The sequence below is a fragment of the Bubalus bubalis genome, chromosome 11 (genome assembly GCF_019923935.1).
Source record: "Bubalus bubalis isolate 160015118507 breed Murrah chromosome 11, NDDB_SH_1, whole genome shotgun sequence".
Taxonomy (NCBI): Eukaryota; Metazoa; Chordata; class Mammalia; order Artiodactyla; family Bovidae; genus Bubalus; species Bubalus bubalis.
Window position 1 is genome coordinate 318,881 of NC_059167.1, and position 21,478 is coordinate 340,358.

The following is a 21,478-nucleotide window of genomic DNA, read 5'->3' on the forward strand; positions in this document are numbered from 1 at the left end:
TACGCCCAGCTGCAACTATGTCAGATATTTATCTCAAATTGCCTGTGATGGAGTCTACTAATTTTAACAAATGAGTCTAGCAGCCTCTGGGAGCAGGAGCTCAAGAGTAGAGAGGCACAGCTGGAAATGAGCAGCCCCATCCCAGTAACCCCCACAGAGAAACAGCACAACGCAGCAGGGTTTGTTCAGTGCTGACGCTCCTCAGTCCCCTGTACCAGTGAAACCTCACCCCCCAGGTCACCGCTGTCCAGGGTCGCATCCACCCTGACTTTGCATCCCGCCTCTACCCCGCCCCTGGTTTCGCTATCGAAGAATAACCCTATCCAGACGGCGGCCACGCTGTCCCTTCAGCGCGAGTGTAACGAGGCCACCCGGATTTTCAGCACAGGAACGGTTTCAAAAACAGTGGCTCCCATCTCCAAGTCCTGGAAACAACTACGACATCCGCTCCTCAGCTCATAGACGGATCATGAAAGCGCCTCACCCCACAGCGCTGGGAAGAAGACGCTCCTTTCTTACAGGGGCAGTCACTCCTGTACTGAGGATGAGCCTGCTCCTTTCTTACAGGGGCAGTCACTCCTGTACTGAGGATGAGCCTGCTCCTTTCTTACAGGGGCAGTCACTCCTGTACTGAGGATAAGCCTGCTCCTTTCTTATAGGAGCAGTCACTCCTATACTGAGGATAAGCTCCTCCAGAAGGGAGCACAGTGACGTCAGAAAAAAACAGACTAGTCACACTTCCGAACAAATGTAATCCCCAAAGCTTTCCCCATGAACTTACAACAGTTTTTGCATCCTTAGTTATAAGAGGAAATGCGTAAAAGTAGAACGTTTAAAACTGCCCAATTTTCCCTAAACATCAAGACTTTGTAAATGCTGACAAAAAATTCAGATAAAATACAAGAAGGGTTCCTAGAGAAACAGCTAAAATTAATGGTTGTTTCTGGTTCAAGAGTTACCTATCAATATCCAATTAAATTCTTTAACCAATTATCACTGGTTAGTCAATAAATCTTTCAACTACAATAGCCAAAAGTATTTCTTTTATCTCTAAAAGTATTTCCAAGTATTTAAAGTATTAATATCTCCAATATTAACCAGGCTCTTCTAAAATGGCCAACTTCCTCAGAAGAGAAGCTGTTTATTAACTACCTGCTTATCTATACTTACGTTCTACAGATCAACACCCAGCACCATTTGAGCCATTTCTCTAAAAAACGGGTGTTTTTCAAGTTTAAAACCTGCTTCCCAACTAAATACAACTAAGAATTGAAAACATAACAGAAAGAATTTAAACCCTGGCTTCTTTTTATTTCTACTGATGCAGCCAGTAGTTGGCTAGCCTGTCATCTTATAATGCACAGCTACAGACTGCCACGTGCAATGAGAGGACACGTTGAGGGCTGAAACTGCTTCCAACTTAAGCAAGATGTATTTATAGATCATCCAACAGAAGTAGCTTCACATGAGCAGGAAAACTCTTCTGCCCCACAGCAGAAGCCCATTAACTAATATATACACCCCCTCCTTTTCTTCTTAAGCACAATAGTTTGGTTTAGATAAAGCATAATCTCTTGGAGCAAAAGAGTCTTTTACTGGGTATTCTGTAAGCTGTACCAATTCTGTTCTGAGAAACCTCAGAACTCTGTAGTGAGCTCCTGCCATGGCTAGACCTGACAACAAAGTTTAGTTTTTAAAATAAGCTCAAATGTTCTTCCATCACCTCACTACTTGCTTGTCTCTGAAAGCCAGGGTATCTCTCTCAATATATTCTACTTCACTTAATTCATTAAGCTTTTAACACACTACGATGGCTCAGCACTCTGCTGAATTCCATCTCAATACCGACCTGTCTCATATTTGGAAGTGTTATCAATCAATTCTACTTCAAATTCCTGGCTAAGCTAGATCAAGAACAAGACACTGAACACTGAACAAATGACCTATTTATTTTCAATGGTCCAGGACAGCAAATATATTAGGTAAATATTTTTCAGCAACAAACACACTTCCCAACTTAAAACTTACTAGTTTATAAAAAATTGTCAGGGTATTAAAATGATACAACTGATATTTTCTTCAAAATAATCTGGCTGGGTAAGGAGAGCAGTAAGACAGAATATAGAAAATAAAAGGTTGGTCATGGGTTAATAATTATTAAACTTTTCTTTCCACTTCTGTATATGTTTAGAATTTTTCATAAGACACGCACATGCACACACATACACCTTCCAGATATCCATTTCCTAGCAAAACGCCTACCTTCTGAAAACTTCCCAACAATCTCCCATGTCTTTGAAATATAATCCTCTACTTCAGAAGTGCTGTTTTCAATGCTTCAAAAATGTCCTTACTCTGGTATATTTAAACTATTAACTGGGATACGATCCTAACAGACAGCTGAATGGGCACAATAAGGCATGCAGTTTTCAACTAATCCAGTTCTCTAGGGTCTTTTAAAGACATTTTGTAATAACATTATAGAAGCAAATGTGTGAGATGCTTAATTACAGCCAGAAGTTTTCTCAAAACAAATTCTACCCCCTTTGAATAAATCTAGCTTCTATCTGTTTTAGTGAAATGGTGGGACTCTAGTAAAATGGAGTAAAAGTTGTATTGTTCCTGCTTGCAGTGGGTAGGTACTCACAGCAAGCAGAAAAAATGATCAACACAGCCTACACATCATTCCAGAAATGGAGAAGTCCAGATATATGCCAAGCAAACAATTCCTCCCTGCCTCTGCATTGATAGCAGGATAGGGTAGAAAGGGGAAATAAAGCTAATGTGAGAGGAAAGCATGCTCCCTGGTTCTCACCTTTTAAACTGGGAAGAAGCGCAGCCTTCCCCTCCACACCCCCCCCCCCCCCCCCCCCCCCCCCGCCCCAGTGAATAGGAACAATTCTAATTTCACCTAAATCCACTTCTGCCACTATCAGACTGCTATTTGAAAAGTCAAGGGCAGCAAAATGCTATGTCTACCGAAAGACATTAACCTATTGGAGCAAGTTACTGTAACAAAAGACCTTAGTTTTCCTTTCATTTCTCAGGATGTTACAAATGACATTAAGCCTATACTCTTAAAGGTTAAACACTAGATGCTGACACAGACTGAAGAACTTACTGTTTCTACCTACCTTACTTTTGAAGGACTTTTCAAAAATTCACATACTGTATTCTTTAAGGACTGTGATTATACAATCTCATGAAAACTAAACCTTGTTAACTGCTACTAGAATTCAGAAATTTGGTATTAATGTATTCCTTACTTTTTGAAAGTTCACTTTATGACACTTCACTTTTTCTAACAAAGCACCTCAGTACCTGCGTTCGCTAAGTGAAATCCAAAAACAATGTACAACGTTATGACAAGTGAAAACAGCATCTGTTTTTGCACTGAGCTGTTACAGTGGCAGTGAGCACCCTAAGCAGCAAGACTGGCACCATCAAGGCCAAGTTTATTCTCCACCAAGCTCCTCAGAGTCTACGCACCAAGCTGCGGGAGCTCTGACCTGTGTCTGTGAGCATGTGCGTTACCCTGACTGACGCTGTGCATTCGTTAGCAAGATGCGTCCTAAAGTAACTGCTTCTTTCAGCTTAGGAAAAGTCTGACAGGAATGCTCTAGTTTCAGAAAGCAGGGAAAACCTGCTCATTACCATTCAAGGTGACAAATTTCAACTCTAGATTCTGAGCAAAAACTTGCCTGACAACCATGGTCATTCCATTCAAAACAAAAAATACACAGTAAACACGCATTGTGGAGAGAACTTACTCCTACTGAGCTAAAGAAAGCACAAAATGTGGCACAAAAATGACCCCAGATACACGATCTAAACAGCCTAAGCGTATTTTCCACTAGCCAGAAAAATTAAGACTACATCTAGAAGCAAGAGAGAATTAACATTTACCCAGTGCCTACCAGGTGTCAGACAACTCTGCTTAATGCTTAATATACTAACTCCTTTAAAGTGCAAAATAATGCCTGAGATAGCTTCTGTAATGCTAATTGGGAAATGGGGGAGGGGGGTGATTACAAATCTGGTTTATGTTCACAAATAGGAATGGTCAAGACAACAACACAGATCCAGGTCTGCTGATCCTAAACTGCTAGGAACCAAACTACTCCAGGGACACCTTATCTTGGAAATCTCTGAGAAACTCGACAGAAATAAAGCAACATTTCAACATGGAAATAAAATGGGTAAGTTCAGCTTCCTACTACTCAAAGATCAACTTCAAAGTTTAAGAAATAGGCTATTTGTATAAATACAAACAAATTAAGCACTGGAGAGACAAGATAACCTTTATGTAACATTTACCTTTAAGTAAGATTTACAACTCCTAAACCTCCAAAATTAGTTACAAGTGGTCAGAATTCTATTTATCAGGATAGACACCACTTACACAATAATTTCAGTCGGGCTTCTTCGTATCAGTCTAGACTACTTCATTCAAACTTCATTTTCTGGTAATTCCTGATTCCCTAGTCGCTTCTCCCTTATTTCCAGTTTTCCTAACAGATGTCTTAACGCCTGAATCTACTATGCATAGCAGTCAAAGAACAAATCTGAACTAAAGGCTCAACACACAAAGCTGCCACCGTGCAGGGAGGTGACTGATATTCTGCAATGAGGGTGATAACACAATTCACTCCCATGTCTACACAACATGTAGATGAAACAAAAACGTAAACATCTTCACAATGGTGTTGCTTATTAATTAACCCCAAGGTCTGAAAAGCTCACATCATCCCTGAACCTCAGGCTGTTCAATGAATTGGACATCCACCTCATCAGGCAAAAGTAAAATCTAAACAAAAGCAGTATGGACACGAAGTTCCTAACGATTATCTAGCTTAAATTTTTTTTTTATCTCAAGCGGAAAGCTTTGTAGTAGGGTTTGTTGTCATGAGCTGGGTGTAGAAGTCAGTAGAATAAACCATTCACTAAATGAATCAAAACCACAGAAAACCATTTTCCAACTCATATTAAATTTTATCTTCACAGAAACAAAGATTTTGAGAACTTCGTTAATGAGAATCCTAACATTCTGCACTTGAGAGATTTGTAACTACTAGAAAAACAAAAACAAACGCAGCAGTCATACTGTCATCTGAAGCCATGTGAGTCCCCAGGAGGTCTCAAAAACAAACGAAATGTACAAAGCACAGGAAAAACAAAACAAACACTGGGCTCGCTCGCCTTCTCCAACCACGAAATCAGTATTTCCTTACGGGTTCCCGTGTAGATGAATAACCCACTCTATCAGCGCTCCATTTTTCTAGTCGCTGTGTAGACTAGCCAGGTTTCTGACCACTAAGGTAGCTATCTCAGTCCTCAGTTCATCTTTTTACCACACGTAGGGAGAAGGGGGTCTAAAAATGGGGTCTAAAAATTATTTCACTTGTGTGTGGGGGAAAAAAAGTGATGAAACTACACCACAATATTTCACACATTTAAAAGCTCTAACAAACTCTATCAGCGGGCCTTTGGGGCTGGAGACGAGCTACCAGCCCGAGGGACGCCTAAGCTCAAAAAGGCATAAGTGTTAGGAAACGCCCCATCTGGGATGAGCAAGGGGCCCCACCTTACCCTCCCTTTAGGGCTGCAGACGAGCTACCAGCACGAGGGACGCGTTACGAGACGCCCCATCTGGGAAGAGCCAGGGGCCGCGCGGTCGCCTCCCGGTCTCAGCCCCGCGCAGGGCGCACGTGGGCCGGCCCAGCCGCGGCTGTCACCGCCTGTCGCCGGCTGGCGGGGGGTCCAGGCAGGCGCGGACCCTCCAAGACGGGCTGGGGCCCGCCGCTCGCCAGGCAGGCTCGGCAGACCACGCAGCCCGCCTCCGGCCCTGTGGCCGGCGGACCGGGGGAACAGGGCACCGCCGGGCCCTGCGCTCGCGTCCCCACGCAGGCCCGGGCGGCGCCCCGGGCCCCGCGTCCGACCTTCCGCCCCAAGGCGGGCACCCCGGCCCACCCCGCGCGGACCCACCTTGACGTCCTCGTCCTCGTCCTCGCCCTCCCAGCGGTCCCCGCCGGCAGTGCCGCCGCCCCCCACCTTCCGCACCGGGTCTTCCACTGAGAACGTGTCCGCGTCTGCGGGAAGAGAGTCGCGTTAATGACCGTCTGGGGCCAGCGCCGGCCCGTCCCGGCCCGACCCCCGAGCTTCTCCTCACCCCAGGAGTCGGAGTCCCCTGCCGCCGCCGCCGCCGCCATATCGAGCCGGGCGTGAGCGTGTGTGAGGGAAGACCGGGGAGAGTTAGCGCGGCGGAGGTGAGTCACCGGATCCGCGCTCGTCGCCCGCGCGGGGAACGCTGGGACCGCGGCTGACTCAACGCTGAGGCCCCGCCCCCTCAGCGGCCGGAAGGGGCGTGGGGCGCGGCCGGAAGGGGCGTGGGGCGCGACGGGCGCGCGGGTTCTTCCGCGCTCCACTAGGCGCCTGAGGGGTTCGGTGGGCCAGTGCGGCAGAGAGGGGGGAGGGCCGGCCCACCTCGCGCGCCCCGGGAAGGAACAGGGAGGGCGGGGACCGTGGCGGCACCCTGTCTGGCGCTTAGCTGTCGCCTGCCCTCTCCCGTCCGCCCAGGCCACCCTGCGCCCGCCCCAAGCGGCGCGGCGCGCCCTCTGCTCGCGTGGACCCCGCCCCCGGGCGCGGGCGACAGCGGCAGACAGTCCGCACGCCGCGCCCAGCTGTGGGCGGCGGACTGGCCTCCACGTCCCCGGGGCGCGCTATGGCGCGCTGGACGAGATGGGCCTCTGGAACTCGAAGGGCGCAGGGCGCCGGGAGAAGCGAGAGGAGAGCAACGAGTTCCTGGCAGTCTCCCAGCCGAACAGCTCAGATTCAGCTCCGGGCACGTCTGCCGGCAGTGCGTCACGAAGGGATCGAAGGGAACCCCGGGGCCCGAGGACCTTCCCTTCTGTGAGCCCCCTGAACCCAGTACACGATTCATTCTTTCTCAGAATGATTTCGGAACTCAGTCAGCTAAACTTATCTGCTCTAGCCTTACCCTTAAGAAGCGCACAATCAAGCAGTAAAAACAGACACGTAAATGATTTCGATAGAGTGCAATGACTGCAACAAAGAGAAGCGCTGTGAGGCTAAATGCAGAAGGCTAACGCTAACCGCGGAGGGGAGCGGTAGGGTATTTGAAAGGTTTCCAGAAAGTGAGCGCTGCAGTAAGGCGTTTTAAAAACCCAGTGAAATTTGCTCTAGTGCGTTTCCGGTAGAAAGTACGCAGGTAGTCCCTGATATGACTGGCAACTGGAGATAAGCTGAACAGGTAAACTGATTTTAATAAAGGGCTTAAGACAGGCTATCAGGGAAGCACAGTAATGCTGAAGAAGCTGAAGTTGAACGGTTCTATGCAGATAACACCACCTTTATGGCAGAAAGTGAAGAGGAACTAAAAAGCATCTTGATGAAAGTGAAAGAGGAGAGTGGAAAAAGTTGGCTTAAAGCTCAACATTCAGAAAACTAAGATCATGACATCTGGTCCCATCACTTCATGACAAATACATGGGGAAACAGTGTCAGACTTTATTTTGGGGGGCTCCAAAATCACTGCAGATGGTGACTGCAGCCATGAAATTAAAAGACGCTTACTCCTTGGAAGGAAAGTTATGACCAACCTAGATAGCATATTCAAAGCAGAGACGTTACTTTCCCAACAAAGGTCCGTCTAGTCAAGACTATGGTTTTTCCAGTGGTCATGTATGGATGTGAGAGTTGGACTGTGAAGAAAGCTGAGCGCCGAAGAATTGATGCTTTTGAACTGTGGTGTTGGAGAAGACTCTTGAGAGTCCCTTGGACTGCAAGGAGATCCAACCAGTCCATTCTAAAGGAGACCAGTCCTGGGTGTTCTTTGGAAGAACTGATGCTGAAGCTGAAACTCCAATACTTTGGCCACCTCACGCAAAGAATTGACTCATTGGAAAAGACTCTGATGCTGGGAGGGATTGGGGGAAGGAGCAGAAGGGGACGACAGAGGGTGAGATGGCTGGATGGCATCACTGACTCGATGGACATGAGTTTGCGTGAACTCCAGGAATTGATGATGGACAGGGAGGCCTGGCATGCTGCAATTCATGGGGTCACAAAGAGTCAGACATGACTGAGGGACTGAACTGAACTGATGAAGACCTACAAGACCTAGAACTAACACCCAAAACACATGTGCTTTTCATTATAAGGGACTGGAATGCAAAAGTAGGAAGTCAAGAAACACCTGGAGTAACAGGCAAATTTGGCCTTGGAGTACAGGAGGAAGCAGGGCAAAGGCTAACAGAGTTTTCCCAAGAGAACGCACTGGTTGTAGCAAACACCCCCTTCCAACAACACAAGAGAAGACTGTACACATGGACATCACCAGATGGTCAACACCAAAATCAGATTGATTATATTCTCTGCAGCCAAAGATGGAGAAGCTCTATACAGTCAGCAAAAACAAGACCAGGAGCTGACTGTGGCTCAGATCATGAGCTCCCTATTGCCAAATTCAGACTTAAATCGAAGAAAGTAGGGAAAACCACTAGACCATTCAGGTATGACCTAAATCAAATCCCTTACAATTATACAGTGGAAGTGAGAAATAGATTTAAGGAACTAAATCTGATAGAGTGCCTGATGAACTATGGAATGAGGTTCGTGACATTGTACAGGAGACAGGGATCAAGGCCATCCCCAAGAAAAAGAAATGCAAAAAAGCAAAATCGCTGTCTGAGCAGGCCTTACAAATAGCTGTGAAAAGAAAAGAAGCAAAAAGCAAAGGAGAAAAGAAAGATATACCCATTTGAATGCAGAGTTCCAAAGAATAGCAAGGAGATAAAAAAAGCCTTCCTTAGTGATCAATGCAAAGAAATAGAGGAAAACAACAGAATGGGAAAGACTAGAGATCTCTTTAAGAAAATTAGACATACCAAGGGAACATTTCATGCAAAGATGGGCTCAATAAAGGACAGAAATGATACGGACTTAAAAGAAGCAGAAGATATTAAGAAGAGGTGGCAAGGATACACAGAAGAACTGTACAAAAAAGATCTTCGTGACCCAGATAATCACGATGGTGTGATCACTCACCTAGAGCCAGACATCCTGGAATGTGAAGTCAAGTGAGCCTTAGGAAGCATCACTACGAACAAAGCTAGTGGAGGTGATGGAATTCCAATTGAGCTATTTCAAATCCTGAAAGATGATGCTGTGAAAGTGCTGCACTCAATACGCCAGCAAATTTGGAAAACCCAGCAGTGGCCACAGGACTGGAAAAAGTCAGTTTTCATTCCAATCCCAAAGAAAGGCAATGCCAAAGAATGCTCAAACTGCTGCACAATTGCATTCATCTCACACGCTAGTAAAGTAATGCTCAAAATTCTCCAAGCCAGGCTTCAACAGTATGTTAACAATGAACTTCCAGATGTTCAAGCTGGTTTTAGAAAAGGCAGAGGAACCAGAGATCAAATTGCCAACATCTGGCATATCATCAAAAAAGCGAGAGTTCCAGTAAAACATCTATTTCTGCTTTATTGACTTATGACAAAGCCTTTGACTGTATGGATCAACACAAACTGGAAAATTCTTCACGAGATGGGAATACCAGACCACCTGACCTGCCTCTTGAGAAACTTGTATGCAGGTCAGCAAGCAACAGTTAGAACTGGACATGGAACAACAGACTGGTTCCAAATAGGAAAAGGAGTACATCAAGACTGTATATTTAACTTAATGTATTTAAATATAAATATATTAAATGACTATTATTTAAATAAGTTAACTTATTTAACTTATATGCAGCGTACATCATGAGAAATGCTGGGCTGGATGAAGCACAAGCTGGAATCAAGATTGCTGGGAGAAATAGCAGTAACATCAGATATACAGATGATACCCCCCTTATGGCAGAAAGCGAAGATGAACTAAAGAGCCTCTTGATGAAAGTGAAAGAGGAGAGTTAAAAAGTTGGCTTAAAGCCCAGCATTCAGAAAAGTAAAGATCATGGCATCCAGTCCCATCGCTTCATGGCAAATAGATGGGGAAAGAGTGGAAACAGCAGCAGTGATTTTTTTGGCTCCAAAATCATTGCGGGTGGTGACTGCATCCATGAAATTAAAAGACGCTTACTCCTTGGAAATAAAGTTATGACCAACCTAGGCAGCATATTAAAAAGCACGTGCGTTACTTTGCCAACAAAGGCCCATCTAGTCAAGGCTATGGTTTTTCCAGTAGTCATGTATGGATGTGAGAGTTGGGACTATAAAGAAAGGTGAAGGCCAGAGAAATGATGCTTTTGAACTGTGGTGCTGGAGAAGACTCCTGAGAGTCCTTTGGAGAGCAAGGAGATCCAACCAGTGCATCCTAAAGGAAGTCAGTCCTGAATATTCATTGAAGGACTGAAGCTCAAGCTCCTCCAATACTTTGACCACCTGATGGAATGAACTGACTCATTGAAAAAGACCCTGATGCTGGGAAAGATTGAAGGCGGGAGGAGAAGGGGACGACAGAGAATGAGATGGTTGGATGGCATCACCGACTCAATGGATGTGAGTTTGAGTAAACTCTGGGAGTTGGTGATGGACAGGGAGGCCTGGCGTGCTGCTGTTCTTGGGTTTGCAAAGAGTCGGACACGACTGAGGGACTGAAGATGGGCTAAGCTGCACTCTGCCCTTTTGGCCTTTGGGCTCCACTGCAGGATTTTCAGAGGCGTGCAGTTTCAGATATTTTTTGTTTTGTTTTTGCTGTTTCCTAGTTTGTTTCTGAATATGTAACACCTCCTTGGTACAACATTCAAGTTGTAGAAAGGTATATACAATCATCAGCCATTGTGTCTTTTTCTGGTGGCAACCATTGTTCCCCATTTCCTGTGTATCTTTTCATTTAATACTCTCCCAAAAATATTCTACAGTCCACTTACTCAAAGTTTGTTCTTGATCAGCAACACCTGAGAGCTCTCTGACCCGGTCCCAGATGACTATGTTAAAGTGTGAGAGGCAATGCTCCGCAGCCTTCCGTTTATAAAAAGGGGTTGAAGGAGGCAAGACAGAGGGCAAAGACTAGAATGTAAGGTCCCTAAGACACAACCTTTCATTCACAGTTATATCTCCAGCATTCGGCACAGTATCTAACATATAAGTAAATATTTTATGAATTGAGAATACAACCCTAAAGTAAGACAATGGCAACTGAGAGGCAGGAAGCAATCTGAAAGGTAGTTAACTGTCAGAATCAACAGGATTTAGTGGCTGTGATGATTAATTTTATGTGTCACTTTGGCTAGGTACTCAGTTTTTGGTCAAACACTAGTCTAATTATTGCTGTGAATGTATTTTTTGTTTGTAATTAACCTTTAAATCAGAGAATGAGATGGTTGGATGGCATCACTGACTCAATGGACATGAGTTTGAGTGGGCTCCGGGAGTTGGTGCTGGACAGGGAAGCCTGGCGTGCTGTGGTCCATGGGGTCGCAAAGAGTCGGACATGACTGACTGGGCTGACTTAACCTTTAAATCAACAAACTTTGAGTAAAACAGGTTACCCTCCATAAGGTGGATGGGTTTTATCCAATCAATTGAAGGCATTGAGGAAACACTGAGGAAAAAGGAATTCTGCCTGCAGACTGCGTTTGGACTCTGCAGCATCAGCTCTTCCTGGGGGCTCTAGCCTGTGGACTTTCTGTGCAGAATTGAGACTTGCCAGCTCCCACAATTACGTGAGCTAATTTCTCTCTGATTTTTTTTTTGCCACACCCCACAATTTGCACAATCTTAATGACCCCAACCAGGGATTGATCTGAGCCCTCAGCAGTGAAAGTTGGGCATGCTAACCACTGCACCGCCAGGAATTCTCTGTGAGCGTTTCTTAAAATGTTCTCTCCATAGAGACACATCCTGTTGGTTCTGTTTCTCTGAATGAACCCGATTAATACAGTGACAAACTGGATATGGAGGAGGAGGGGAAGGAATCAGTAGAGGATGATGCCTTTGGAGACTGGAGGAGTGGAAGTGACACCCACCTAGAGGTACTCAAGTCAAAAACCTGGGAGCTATCCTTGCATTCCTCCTCCCACTTACCTCTTAAATTCAGTCCATCACCAAGGTCTGCGATTTGCTTCCACTATTAATCTTGAACCCATTTAATTACCCCCATGTCTCTTGCTACCATCATAGTCCAAGCTTTCTCTAGACTCTTCTTCTATAATCTGCTTCCAGTGGGTTTTCCATCTTCTGCTCTTCCCTCTCCACAGCCCATTCACTACATACCGGGCAGTTTATTTTAAAAATCAAACATCGTACCCCTTCCTCCCCGTTGGAATCCCTTTAGTGGCTTCTTGGTGTTTGCTTGGGGTTTGAATTCACCTCCTTATGAAGGCCTACAAGGCTCTGCATAGTCTGACTCCTGCCTCCCACCAAGCCCCCTATGCCATTCTCTCTCACTAACATCATTGCTACTGGCCCTCTGAGGCTACCAAGCCTTGTCCTGTTTTTGGACTTTGTACTTGCTATATTCTACCTACAATGCTTTTTCCACACCTTTATACAGTTGGCTTTCCTTCCTCCTTCGAAGCTCTGTTACCTTTGCAGAACGTTCTTCCCTGCTCTCTCTCCAGCAAGGGGCCTCCCCAGTTACTCATCTCGTCACTCTGTTTTTGTCATAGCCTTTATCACAATTTCTAATGATCTTGTTTCCCTATTTAATATCTGTTTGGAGCACAGGGATCTTGTCTGTGTTCTTTGCTACTGTATTCACAGTGCCTGGCATGTAGTAAATGCTCCATAAATATTTCTGAAAATGCCTGAATGGTGTGGTTCTCAACATTAAGGAATGAGGATAGTTTTGGGCCACACAGATCTTGACAATCCTTTGAGGCATCCAAGTAGAAATGTGTAGTGTACATTTGGAACTGGAGTGGTCTGAACCTGTTTTAAGGAGAAATACTCAGCCAGCGCCTGGCTGTTTCAGATTGTCTCAGCAGAGATGTCAAACATGGGAGCAGAGAAGCCATACTGGATGTCCAACCTAGCTGAGCTGTCAAGTGATCCCATCCACAAGCACCATTTGTTTTGGCCGTGCAGCTTGTAGGATGTTAGTTCCCTGATGAAAAATTGAACTTGACACCCCTCCAGTGGACGCTCAGAATCCTAACCAGGGGATCACCAGGGAATTTCCAATCCACCACTATCATTTGAATGCAATCACGGAAGACCCCTGGGCCTCCCTGGTGGCTCAACAGTAAAGAATCTGTCTGAGATGCAGGAGACAAGGATCCCTGGGGCGAGCAGGTCCCCTGGAGGAGGAAATGGCAACCTACTCCAGTATTCTTGCCTGGAGAATCCCATGGACAGAGGAGCCTGGCGGGCTATAGCCCATGGGGTCACAAGAGACACACGACTGAGCACAAGCTGCTGCAGAAGACCCCAGGCAGGAGCTGTCAGCTGAGCCCAGTCAGCCCACAGACCTGTGAGAGAGATCTTAAGCTTCCTAAGTCTTGAGGTAAATCAAGTTTCCTAGAACTTTAGGATTTGGAACTCAAGACTCTCAGGCCTGGCAGTTGGTGGCAGATGACAACAGCCTGAGGGAAAGACCTCCTGCTGAAGTGGTGCTTGCCCATGCCACCTCACTTCCTCGCCTCCCCTGGAGGTCCAGTTGTCCAGCTCTTCCTTAAATGCCATGACGTATTCCAGTATCTTTCCAGTCAATTCCATTACTGGCCTCAGCTAACATTTTTAACAGGTACATCCTAGCAGTCTATCTGCAGGTGAGAGATCTTGAGCAGCTCAGGTCTGCCATACTTTTAAGTCTGTTTGGCACATCAGTTCAGTTCAGTTCAGTCGCGTCCGACTCTTTGCGACCCCACGAATCACAGCACTCCAGGCCTTGGAATGACAGCTTGAATAAATTTCTAGGCATTTTTCTCAAAAATCCACCCATCAGGCCATTGCTTTTCCTCATGAAAGGTAGCCTCAAAAGAAAATTAATAGAGCTGGGTCCCAAAGAAAGCTGCTTTTGTATTATATTACTAGTCAGCCCACACAGTGTAGCATAACCTGAACTAGAAAATAGTAAATAATTGGCTAAAACGGTGGCAGATTCAATCAAATACACCAAGGTGAAGACTCAGGAAAGCACCATCATTTCTGAAGTGGTAATGTAGTCATCTGTATTAACTTGCTTGAAGATGTTCTAAGACAATATATCTTCAATGTTAACAGAAATAAGGTGAGATATAGGGGATGGGAGACCAAAAAACAAGATTTTTCACAGTCCCCAGAAATAAGGCTAAGCCGCCCTGCAGACTTCTGGCAGACGCCCAGTAGAGATGAAGATGAGAGCGTCCAGTCACCTTGGTATTAGCCATTAGGATTCTCCTTAGTGCCACCCTTACCAAGCAGCCATCTGATTGTGATTTAGTTTCATAAGAAGGTAAATGAATGAAGTTGAGCCTAGAAATTAGTGCACCAAGTTAAAACTCATTTATAGGGACTTCCCTGGTTGTCCCAGTGGTTAAGACTCCACGCTTCTAATGCAGGAGGCTTGGGCTCAACCCCTGGTCAGGGAACTAAGACAACACACACTGTGTGCCCCGCCTTAAAAAACTTTATAAAATACCAAAATCACTGATTTGAGGTAGAAACTAATGACTTTCTCCATTTTTACCCTCCTTCCCTAAAGAGCCTTCCCATAACATGAAATCAACGACAGCATGTCTTTCAGCTCCTACACATCTTTTCTGTACTTTTTATACAGTGATATAAAATCAGAGTGCCTTTCTATTCGTCATTAACCTGGACAAGCCACACTCCTTCTAGAACTTTACCAATCTCTGGGCTCAGATTATCCATTTATGGTGCTAGCACCCAATACATTAACCATTTATCAAGGAGAAAGGAAATTGGTTGCATGGAGAATTTGGTCAACACCTGTATTTCTTCTAACTGGTCACCCATTCAATCTATTCCCTATTCAATCGCCAGTGGTCTTTCTAAAACAAACCTGATACACTCCCTTGCTTAACTTACCCCGACCCGAACCAAGCTTGGCTTAACATTCCATAAATGTTGCACAGGTACTTCAGCCAATCGAAGCCTGACTTCAGATTGTGCTGTTCGTGCTCTCCAAGTTGAGTCTTTTCCTTCACGTCCCTTTTCTCAACAATGTCAGTCTCCACTGCTGGACTGTTCCAGCTTGAGAGCAGTGTCAGGCTTGCTTTCTTCTGCCATCCAGAGCCTGGCACAGTAAGGCAGTATTTCTGCATTACCTTTACCGTCATCGGCAAGTCTAGTCAAAGGTACCTTCAAGGGTTGTCATACATCAAATATATTAAAGCTCATTATATGAGCTACTAAAAAAAGCTCTAGTTCATTTGGTTCATTAAGAGAATGCTAACTTTGCAAGTCATTTATATGAGCCTGCTACCCCAATTACTTACCAGACTTCTCAAACCATTTAATAATCGTTCTTTAATTTCCTCAGCATCCGTTTCTTCCTTCACACTCAGCGTCACTTTCATCAAACGCATCCGTAACACTCATGGGTGGCCTCCCCATCAGCACTGCTCCGGCTCTTTCCAGACTGTTTACTGCTCATGTGGCCCCACCCCCACAAACTGTTTATTTTGCACTGGGGTACAGCTGACTAGCAGTGTTGTTGAGTTTCAGGTGAACAGCAAAGGGACCAAGCCACATATATACATGTATCCAACCCACTCTGTTCCTTAGAGGCCACCCACCCGAAGGGAAAGCAATGTGAAAAAGCTGTGTAAACAAAGCACTATACAAATGTAAGTTGTTAGAGATTATCGTTTCTAGTGGCTGATAAAACATCACCAAAGAAAAGTGCTTCCATAAAAGTTTTATTTATCCCCACAACAACCCTGTGAGGTAGGGTGATCAGGGCATTTGAAGATGAGAAAACTAAATCTACATTACTTGTTCACGGCTATACTGCATAGTAAATATGTAGAAATTAAATCGAGTGTTTTAAATGTCCATGATTTATATCGATTCATGTGGAAAAAGGCAGAGAGAATACTAACTCCCCCCGACCTTAATGCCAAAAGGACACCGCCTTGAAAATCCCATTTCAAAAGATGAAAGTATATTTCATTGCTCATTTCTACAAAGATTTATAAAATAAAAAAATAGTGAAATATTTTACAGTTAATATATATAATGGTCTCATTCAGGGATATGTCCTTCAGCTGTGTATATGATCAACTACTTCAAGTGCTAGAAACGCAAACTCTTAAAAAGTATGAAAGACAATGATAATGAGCAGTAGCCTCAATCTTCTTTCTTCCTCCAAGTATCCTGAATAAGTTCCGTGAAATCTGGTAAAGTCCACCACAAGGAAACAGCTGGTGAACGTTCTCTTGTCGCCTACTCTCAAACCACTGCCACAGTGGGCAGCGACCGCCCCCATCTATTAGAATCATTTGGAGAGCTCTTAAAAAACACGGACCTCTCAGGCCCCACTCTAGACTCAGACAATTTTGCAGAGGTTAAGGCCTCAGGAATCTGTATTTCGAAAGCTCCACAGAGTGGCACAAATGAACAATCAGGTTTGGGAACCACTGATGTATTTTAAAATACTAATATCAAAACCATAAAGAAAGTATAAACCTCTTGCTCTCAACTCCCCTTTTTAAAAATTTCTCAAAATGCATTACAACCCTGGAATTCTGCCTCTGGTCAAGTAATTTTAATTCAAGATACAGAGAAACATTTTATAAAAATGTATCCTAGTGAGTTGAGACGTGGATTCCAATTATAATTTACGTAGCATTTAGATATAACGTACCGAGTTCTGTGGTTCTTACTCTGAAATTTCAAATTCTATTTTATACAGGTTCCTAGTAGGCTTTTAACTCAGGGGAAGACATGAAAAATAATGACATAATCAAGCACATAAGCACTGAAAAAAATATTATACTCAAAAATAGCTTCATGAGAGGAATAAGAAAGTGGATGAATGACAACCTAAGGCCTTTTGGCCCATACACTTTTGTTCCCAGTCCACTCTTCCCCTATAAGGGGAAATAAAATAAACATTCTTTCCTAGTTGCTTGGCATAGTTATTCGGTGGGTGACTATTAACACTAAGTTAATTTAGATACACAAGAGATTAAAAGAGATAACAAATAAATACCTAGGAAGACAAAGAGAATCCAGGTCAGAAAGCCCTAACTAGCTAACGACGCAGTACGTAACACCACCGTGTTAGTGCAGGCAAAGGAAGGCGCCAGTGTCCTTTACATCCCAGCTTTATGTGACTGACAGAAGACGTGCAAAAGATCTGGTCCTTATGAAGAAGTCTGTGCTTGCTGTAAAGATTTGTAGGAATAATGAAATGCGTTCTTCATTGATGAGATGAAGTCTCTGTTTTTCAGGGAAGTTGACTGAACAAAACAATGAAAAACAAACTTCTTTAGATGGTTAAATGAAAGAAATATCTAATTGAAAAAGTCATTGGCCAAAGATAACCTTTTTTTAAAAAAATGATTCTATGTTTAACCACCCCCCCCCCAAAGCCCCAAAACAAACAAACCAGGAAAACCAGAGAAATATAAAAAAACAATATACACATCCATTTTCACTAACAGTTACAAGAAAATAGCCATTTATAGAAGTTACAATGCTTTCAACAAATCCCCCTCCAAATTCTGGGAAATAAGATAAAGCCATTGGGTAAATAAATATACATACTAGCTAATATAAAACAATTTATGCTTTTAAATTGTTGTCAACTTTAAGACCCAAGGAGAAATACGGTGCTATAAATCTGATCAGGGCTACATATATTACATGGCGTTAAAAAACACAACTGATTAAAACATCCTAACAATAATACAAATATTTAAAAGAATGTCTTTAAAAGTCAGACATTTACCACTGGAAATATCACAATTATAATATGTACTTCAGAGTTGTAATGTGTATATAGGTCACTTTTTCTGTGTCATTATCAGGTACCCATCTCTCCTGCATTTACTATGGTCAGTTTCTACGAGTTCACGTTTCCTGTGTGAACTGAAGGGGCTGGGCACATCAATTCATAAACACCTCCATTTAACTAAACGGAAATGTTTAAGATAACATCTACCAACAGATAAAGGAAAGAAGGACTAATAAAACATGTTAAGGAGGAAGGAAGCTGGATAACAGTCTCTAACTTATTCTAAATTTTGTATTAATAACAAATTTAAAATTACTCAAATCAAATAATGAAAAAAATATATTAAATTGATATCAAGAAATTTTCTCAGGCCACAGAAAATTTTCCCTTAGCTTATTTCTTTACAGAACCTTGTTAGGCTTGACTCATTTGTCAGTTGACTTAAAGGAACTCTCCAGCAGGGGATCAAAAGCAGCTTTACCAATAAAAGGTGGTTAGAGCAGTTTTTACAGTGCCTGTCTGCACGATGGTTTATGCAGGTGCTTACATTTCCCTTCTAGTTCTGGGAAAGCCCATAGAGTATATGTACTTAATTGGTAAAGCTTTCAGCAATTATAATGTAAGCTGAAAGTTTAGATCTTATATAGGTTTTGCTGTTTGAACATAAAAAGGGAGCAAGGAGAAATGTAACCAGGTTCACAATTTTGAGCAAGAGCATATGTAAAGGTAACGTATGTACATTTTATTTCAAGAAAGACAGGAGACAAACAGCATAAAGATGCCCAGATGCCCTAAAGATAAATACATTTCAAAGATTCTCATTAAAATGAATCTGTATTGTTTTTTCCTGCAAGCAAAATACCTTTCTTTAAATTAAAAACAAACAAAAAAACCCCCAATATTCTGAATTGCAAATGTTTTTTTTTTTTTTTTGCAGAAAATCTGCCATGATTATTTTTTTAATGAATAAGGATTTTCCACAAAACAGGCTTGCTCTACATGCTAGATTTTTAAACAGTTCAGTGACACAATATGCTAACTACATACACAACAGATAATATAGTAAGAAAACACTCAACCTGATGAAAAGTTAAAATCTTCATTAATACACTGAAAATTGACATAACTCATGCCTTTAAAATCAAAAATACAAAAATTAAATGTTTTCCTAAAAAGATTTCCTTATTTTAAGGATTCATTTGAAAATGAAGCTGCATGTAATTTGTACAATAAGTTGTACAAGTAAACAGGTAATATACATAAAAAATTAAGTGACATACTCCTCAATTATCAGTTGTCCACCTTTAATTTCCAATACTGTACTTTCTTAACAAGCATACAAAATATCAAACTTCTCTTTAGAAAAAGTGCCGTTCTTTGACATCCTTTACACAAAAACAGTCTGAGCCTGTGGCATGTTAATGCAGTTGAGAGGCAAAGCATAACTAACTTTTACAAATTCTACCTCCATAAAAAGCCTCCCGTAAAAGAGATTACACGCCACTATAAAAATATCAACCTCTTGTGGTAGCTGCATCAGAGAACCAAGGCTTGAAGACTCTTTTCATACAGCATAGAAAACCACTGCGAGAGCGCGGACTGCACTGGGGGCCTGGAGTCTGCTGCGCACAGGGCCACGCACAGCTACTGCATGGTTCCGAGGGCCACGCACAGCTACTGCAAGGTTCCGAGACTGCTACACGGAGTTTAAACTGACTGTAACCGAGAGCATAACAGAGGTACGACCAGCCCATGCAAAGTAACTAAAAATACTGAATCACTGTGCTGAATACTTCATTCCTGGAGAAAACCAAAGGCATCAGTAACCAAATCAAGCCCAACAGGTGGCCCAATCCATCCTCCTCAAAGACTGGAGAGCACAGCGAGCTCTGAGGTATACCTTGTCCATCCCATCCGTGTGCCACTGCGAGACAGTACCGCTTGGAACACATGCCATCACAATGGTCTACATCTTTTGAATATTAAGTCATTCATATATTCTCATCTACCCAGTCTCTTGATTTCTGAAAAGATTTCACCTACAGTAGAATATTACAGAAACAAAATATAAATGCATGTTCTCTCTAAATGAAACTTACATGGACTAAAAGTAGAGGATATTTTTAAACAAATATACAATATGCAGGCAGACAAAGCAGGAAAACGGCCATTCAAATGTATAATAAAAAACTAAAAATTTACTATTTCCAGAAAACTATGAAGCGCCTCAACTAAAAGGAATGCATAATGAAATTCTAATCTATTAATAATACAGGTCAAAAATGTAAAAAGGTTATAAACCTTAACAGGAAAAATAAAACAACTTTTACTGGCCATTCCTGTTGAAATGAGAATTTTAAAGTAACAGAAAAGTGGCTACAAACCCACTTAGAGCACCAAACAGAGAGAAAATAAAAGTCCATTTTCATCTCTGTTATTATCATAAAATCCTGTGTGACTACAGGTCAAACTGCTGGTGGCAGAAACAGAATTCTTTATAAACTGCAGATGTCCTGTACATAAAAATTTCACTGGAGTTGCACTAGTTCTAAAGACGCTTCTGTTTTCGCCTACCTACTGTGTGTGTTCAATCGGAGAGAAAGTCTCTTTCTGTAACCCTTGATTATTATTGGGCACCAAGATAAGAAAAGCAAGACGGGGTACAAAAATGCAAAATTTCAACAGTAATGGCAATGTTTTTGTCTTAGTCCAAAAGGGTCCTGCATCCTCTCCCCCTTCAGTGATCTGACAAGTCTTTGTACTTAATCGGGGGGCAGCAAGTCATGCAAGCGAAACCGGTCTCTGATGTGCGGTCGAACGTCTTCATTCTGTTGGAGACAGACATTTTAAAAGCCACGAAACTTAAAAGACATGATGCTCACAGCATTATGAACATTCTGACTTTGCAGGGAAACTATGGCTATTTATTTTATAATTTACATCATTACTATTATTTTTGCCAAATACAAAGACACTACATAGAAGTAAACTTAAATTTAGATGCAAAAGAAAAGCTCGTCATTAATGCATCAATTTTGAAAGAACAGTGATGCAGGAAGAGATCAAACCAAAAGATAAAGCATTAAGCCACTGAAGTCTACTTTACACAGTAGTTTTAAATTTAATCCATGGATATAGCAGAAAAAATTCCCAGAATAAAATTTCAGTATCTTAAGCACTAATTCTAGACCTGAACTACAAAACCGATTTAACACAACCAGCTAGTGACTTGCCATAGGAAGTTCGGTGAAATTAAACAATGCATACAATTTTAAATACTGATAAACATAATATAATTTATAAGGCATAATCTTTTTCAACTTCTGCCCTAATCTCTCACCATGTTTACTTAAAACATCAGTACACATAAAACAACTGAAAAGATTTATTTCAATAGAGTTAAAGCAACAAAAAAAACCTAACAAAAAGATAAATGAAAAGATACACTTACCAGTTCTACTAGCTTCTCCAGAAATGGGATCAATTTTAGCAGTTCATTGTCATTTTTATCCATAAACCAGCTTTCTATAGGGATTCCATTAGATAGCTAAAATGATAAATAAGGAATTAACTCTTCTTTTCATTTACAGTCTGCCTAAGTTGGAAA

The 21,478-nt window shown here is 42.6% G+C and overlaps 2 protein-coding genes across 5 annotated transcripts in view; both read right to left on the reverse strand.

The window, feature by feature from the left end:
- EIF3J (eukaryotic translation initiation factor 3 subunit J) overlaps positions 1-15,496 on the reverse strand; it is a 28,127-nt gene extending 12,631 nt beyond the window's left edge. Inside the window, exons 1-3 of the mRNA XM_006075890.4 lie at positions 15,407-15,496; positions 6,170-6,719; positions 5,986-6,089 (exon numbers count right to left, since the gene is read on the reverse strand). Of these exons, the coding sequence (XP_006075952.3) occupies positions 5,986-6,089; positions 6,170-6,719; positions 15,407-15,496 (744 nt within the window). The remainder of the gene's footprint in view (positions 1-5,985; positions 6,090-6,169; positions 6,720-15,406) is intronic.
- Positions 15,497-15,813: 317 nt separating this feature from the next.
- CTDSPL2 (CTD small phosphatase like 2) overlaps positions 15,814-21,478 on the reverse strand; it is a 76,313-nt gene continuing 70,648 nt past the window's right edge. For all 4 annotated transcript variants that reach the window (XM_006075888.4, XM_006075887.4, XM_006075886.4 and 1 more), the window contains exons 12-13: positions 21,323-21,418; positions 15,814-20,699 (exon numbers count right to left, since the gene is read on the reverse strand). In XM_006075888.4, the coding sequence (XP_006075950.3) occupies positions 20,634-20,699; positions 21,323-21,418 (162 nt within the window). In that variant the 3' untranslated portion in view covers positions 15,814-20,633. The remainder of the gene's footprint in view (positions 20,700-21,322; positions 21,419-21,478) is intronic.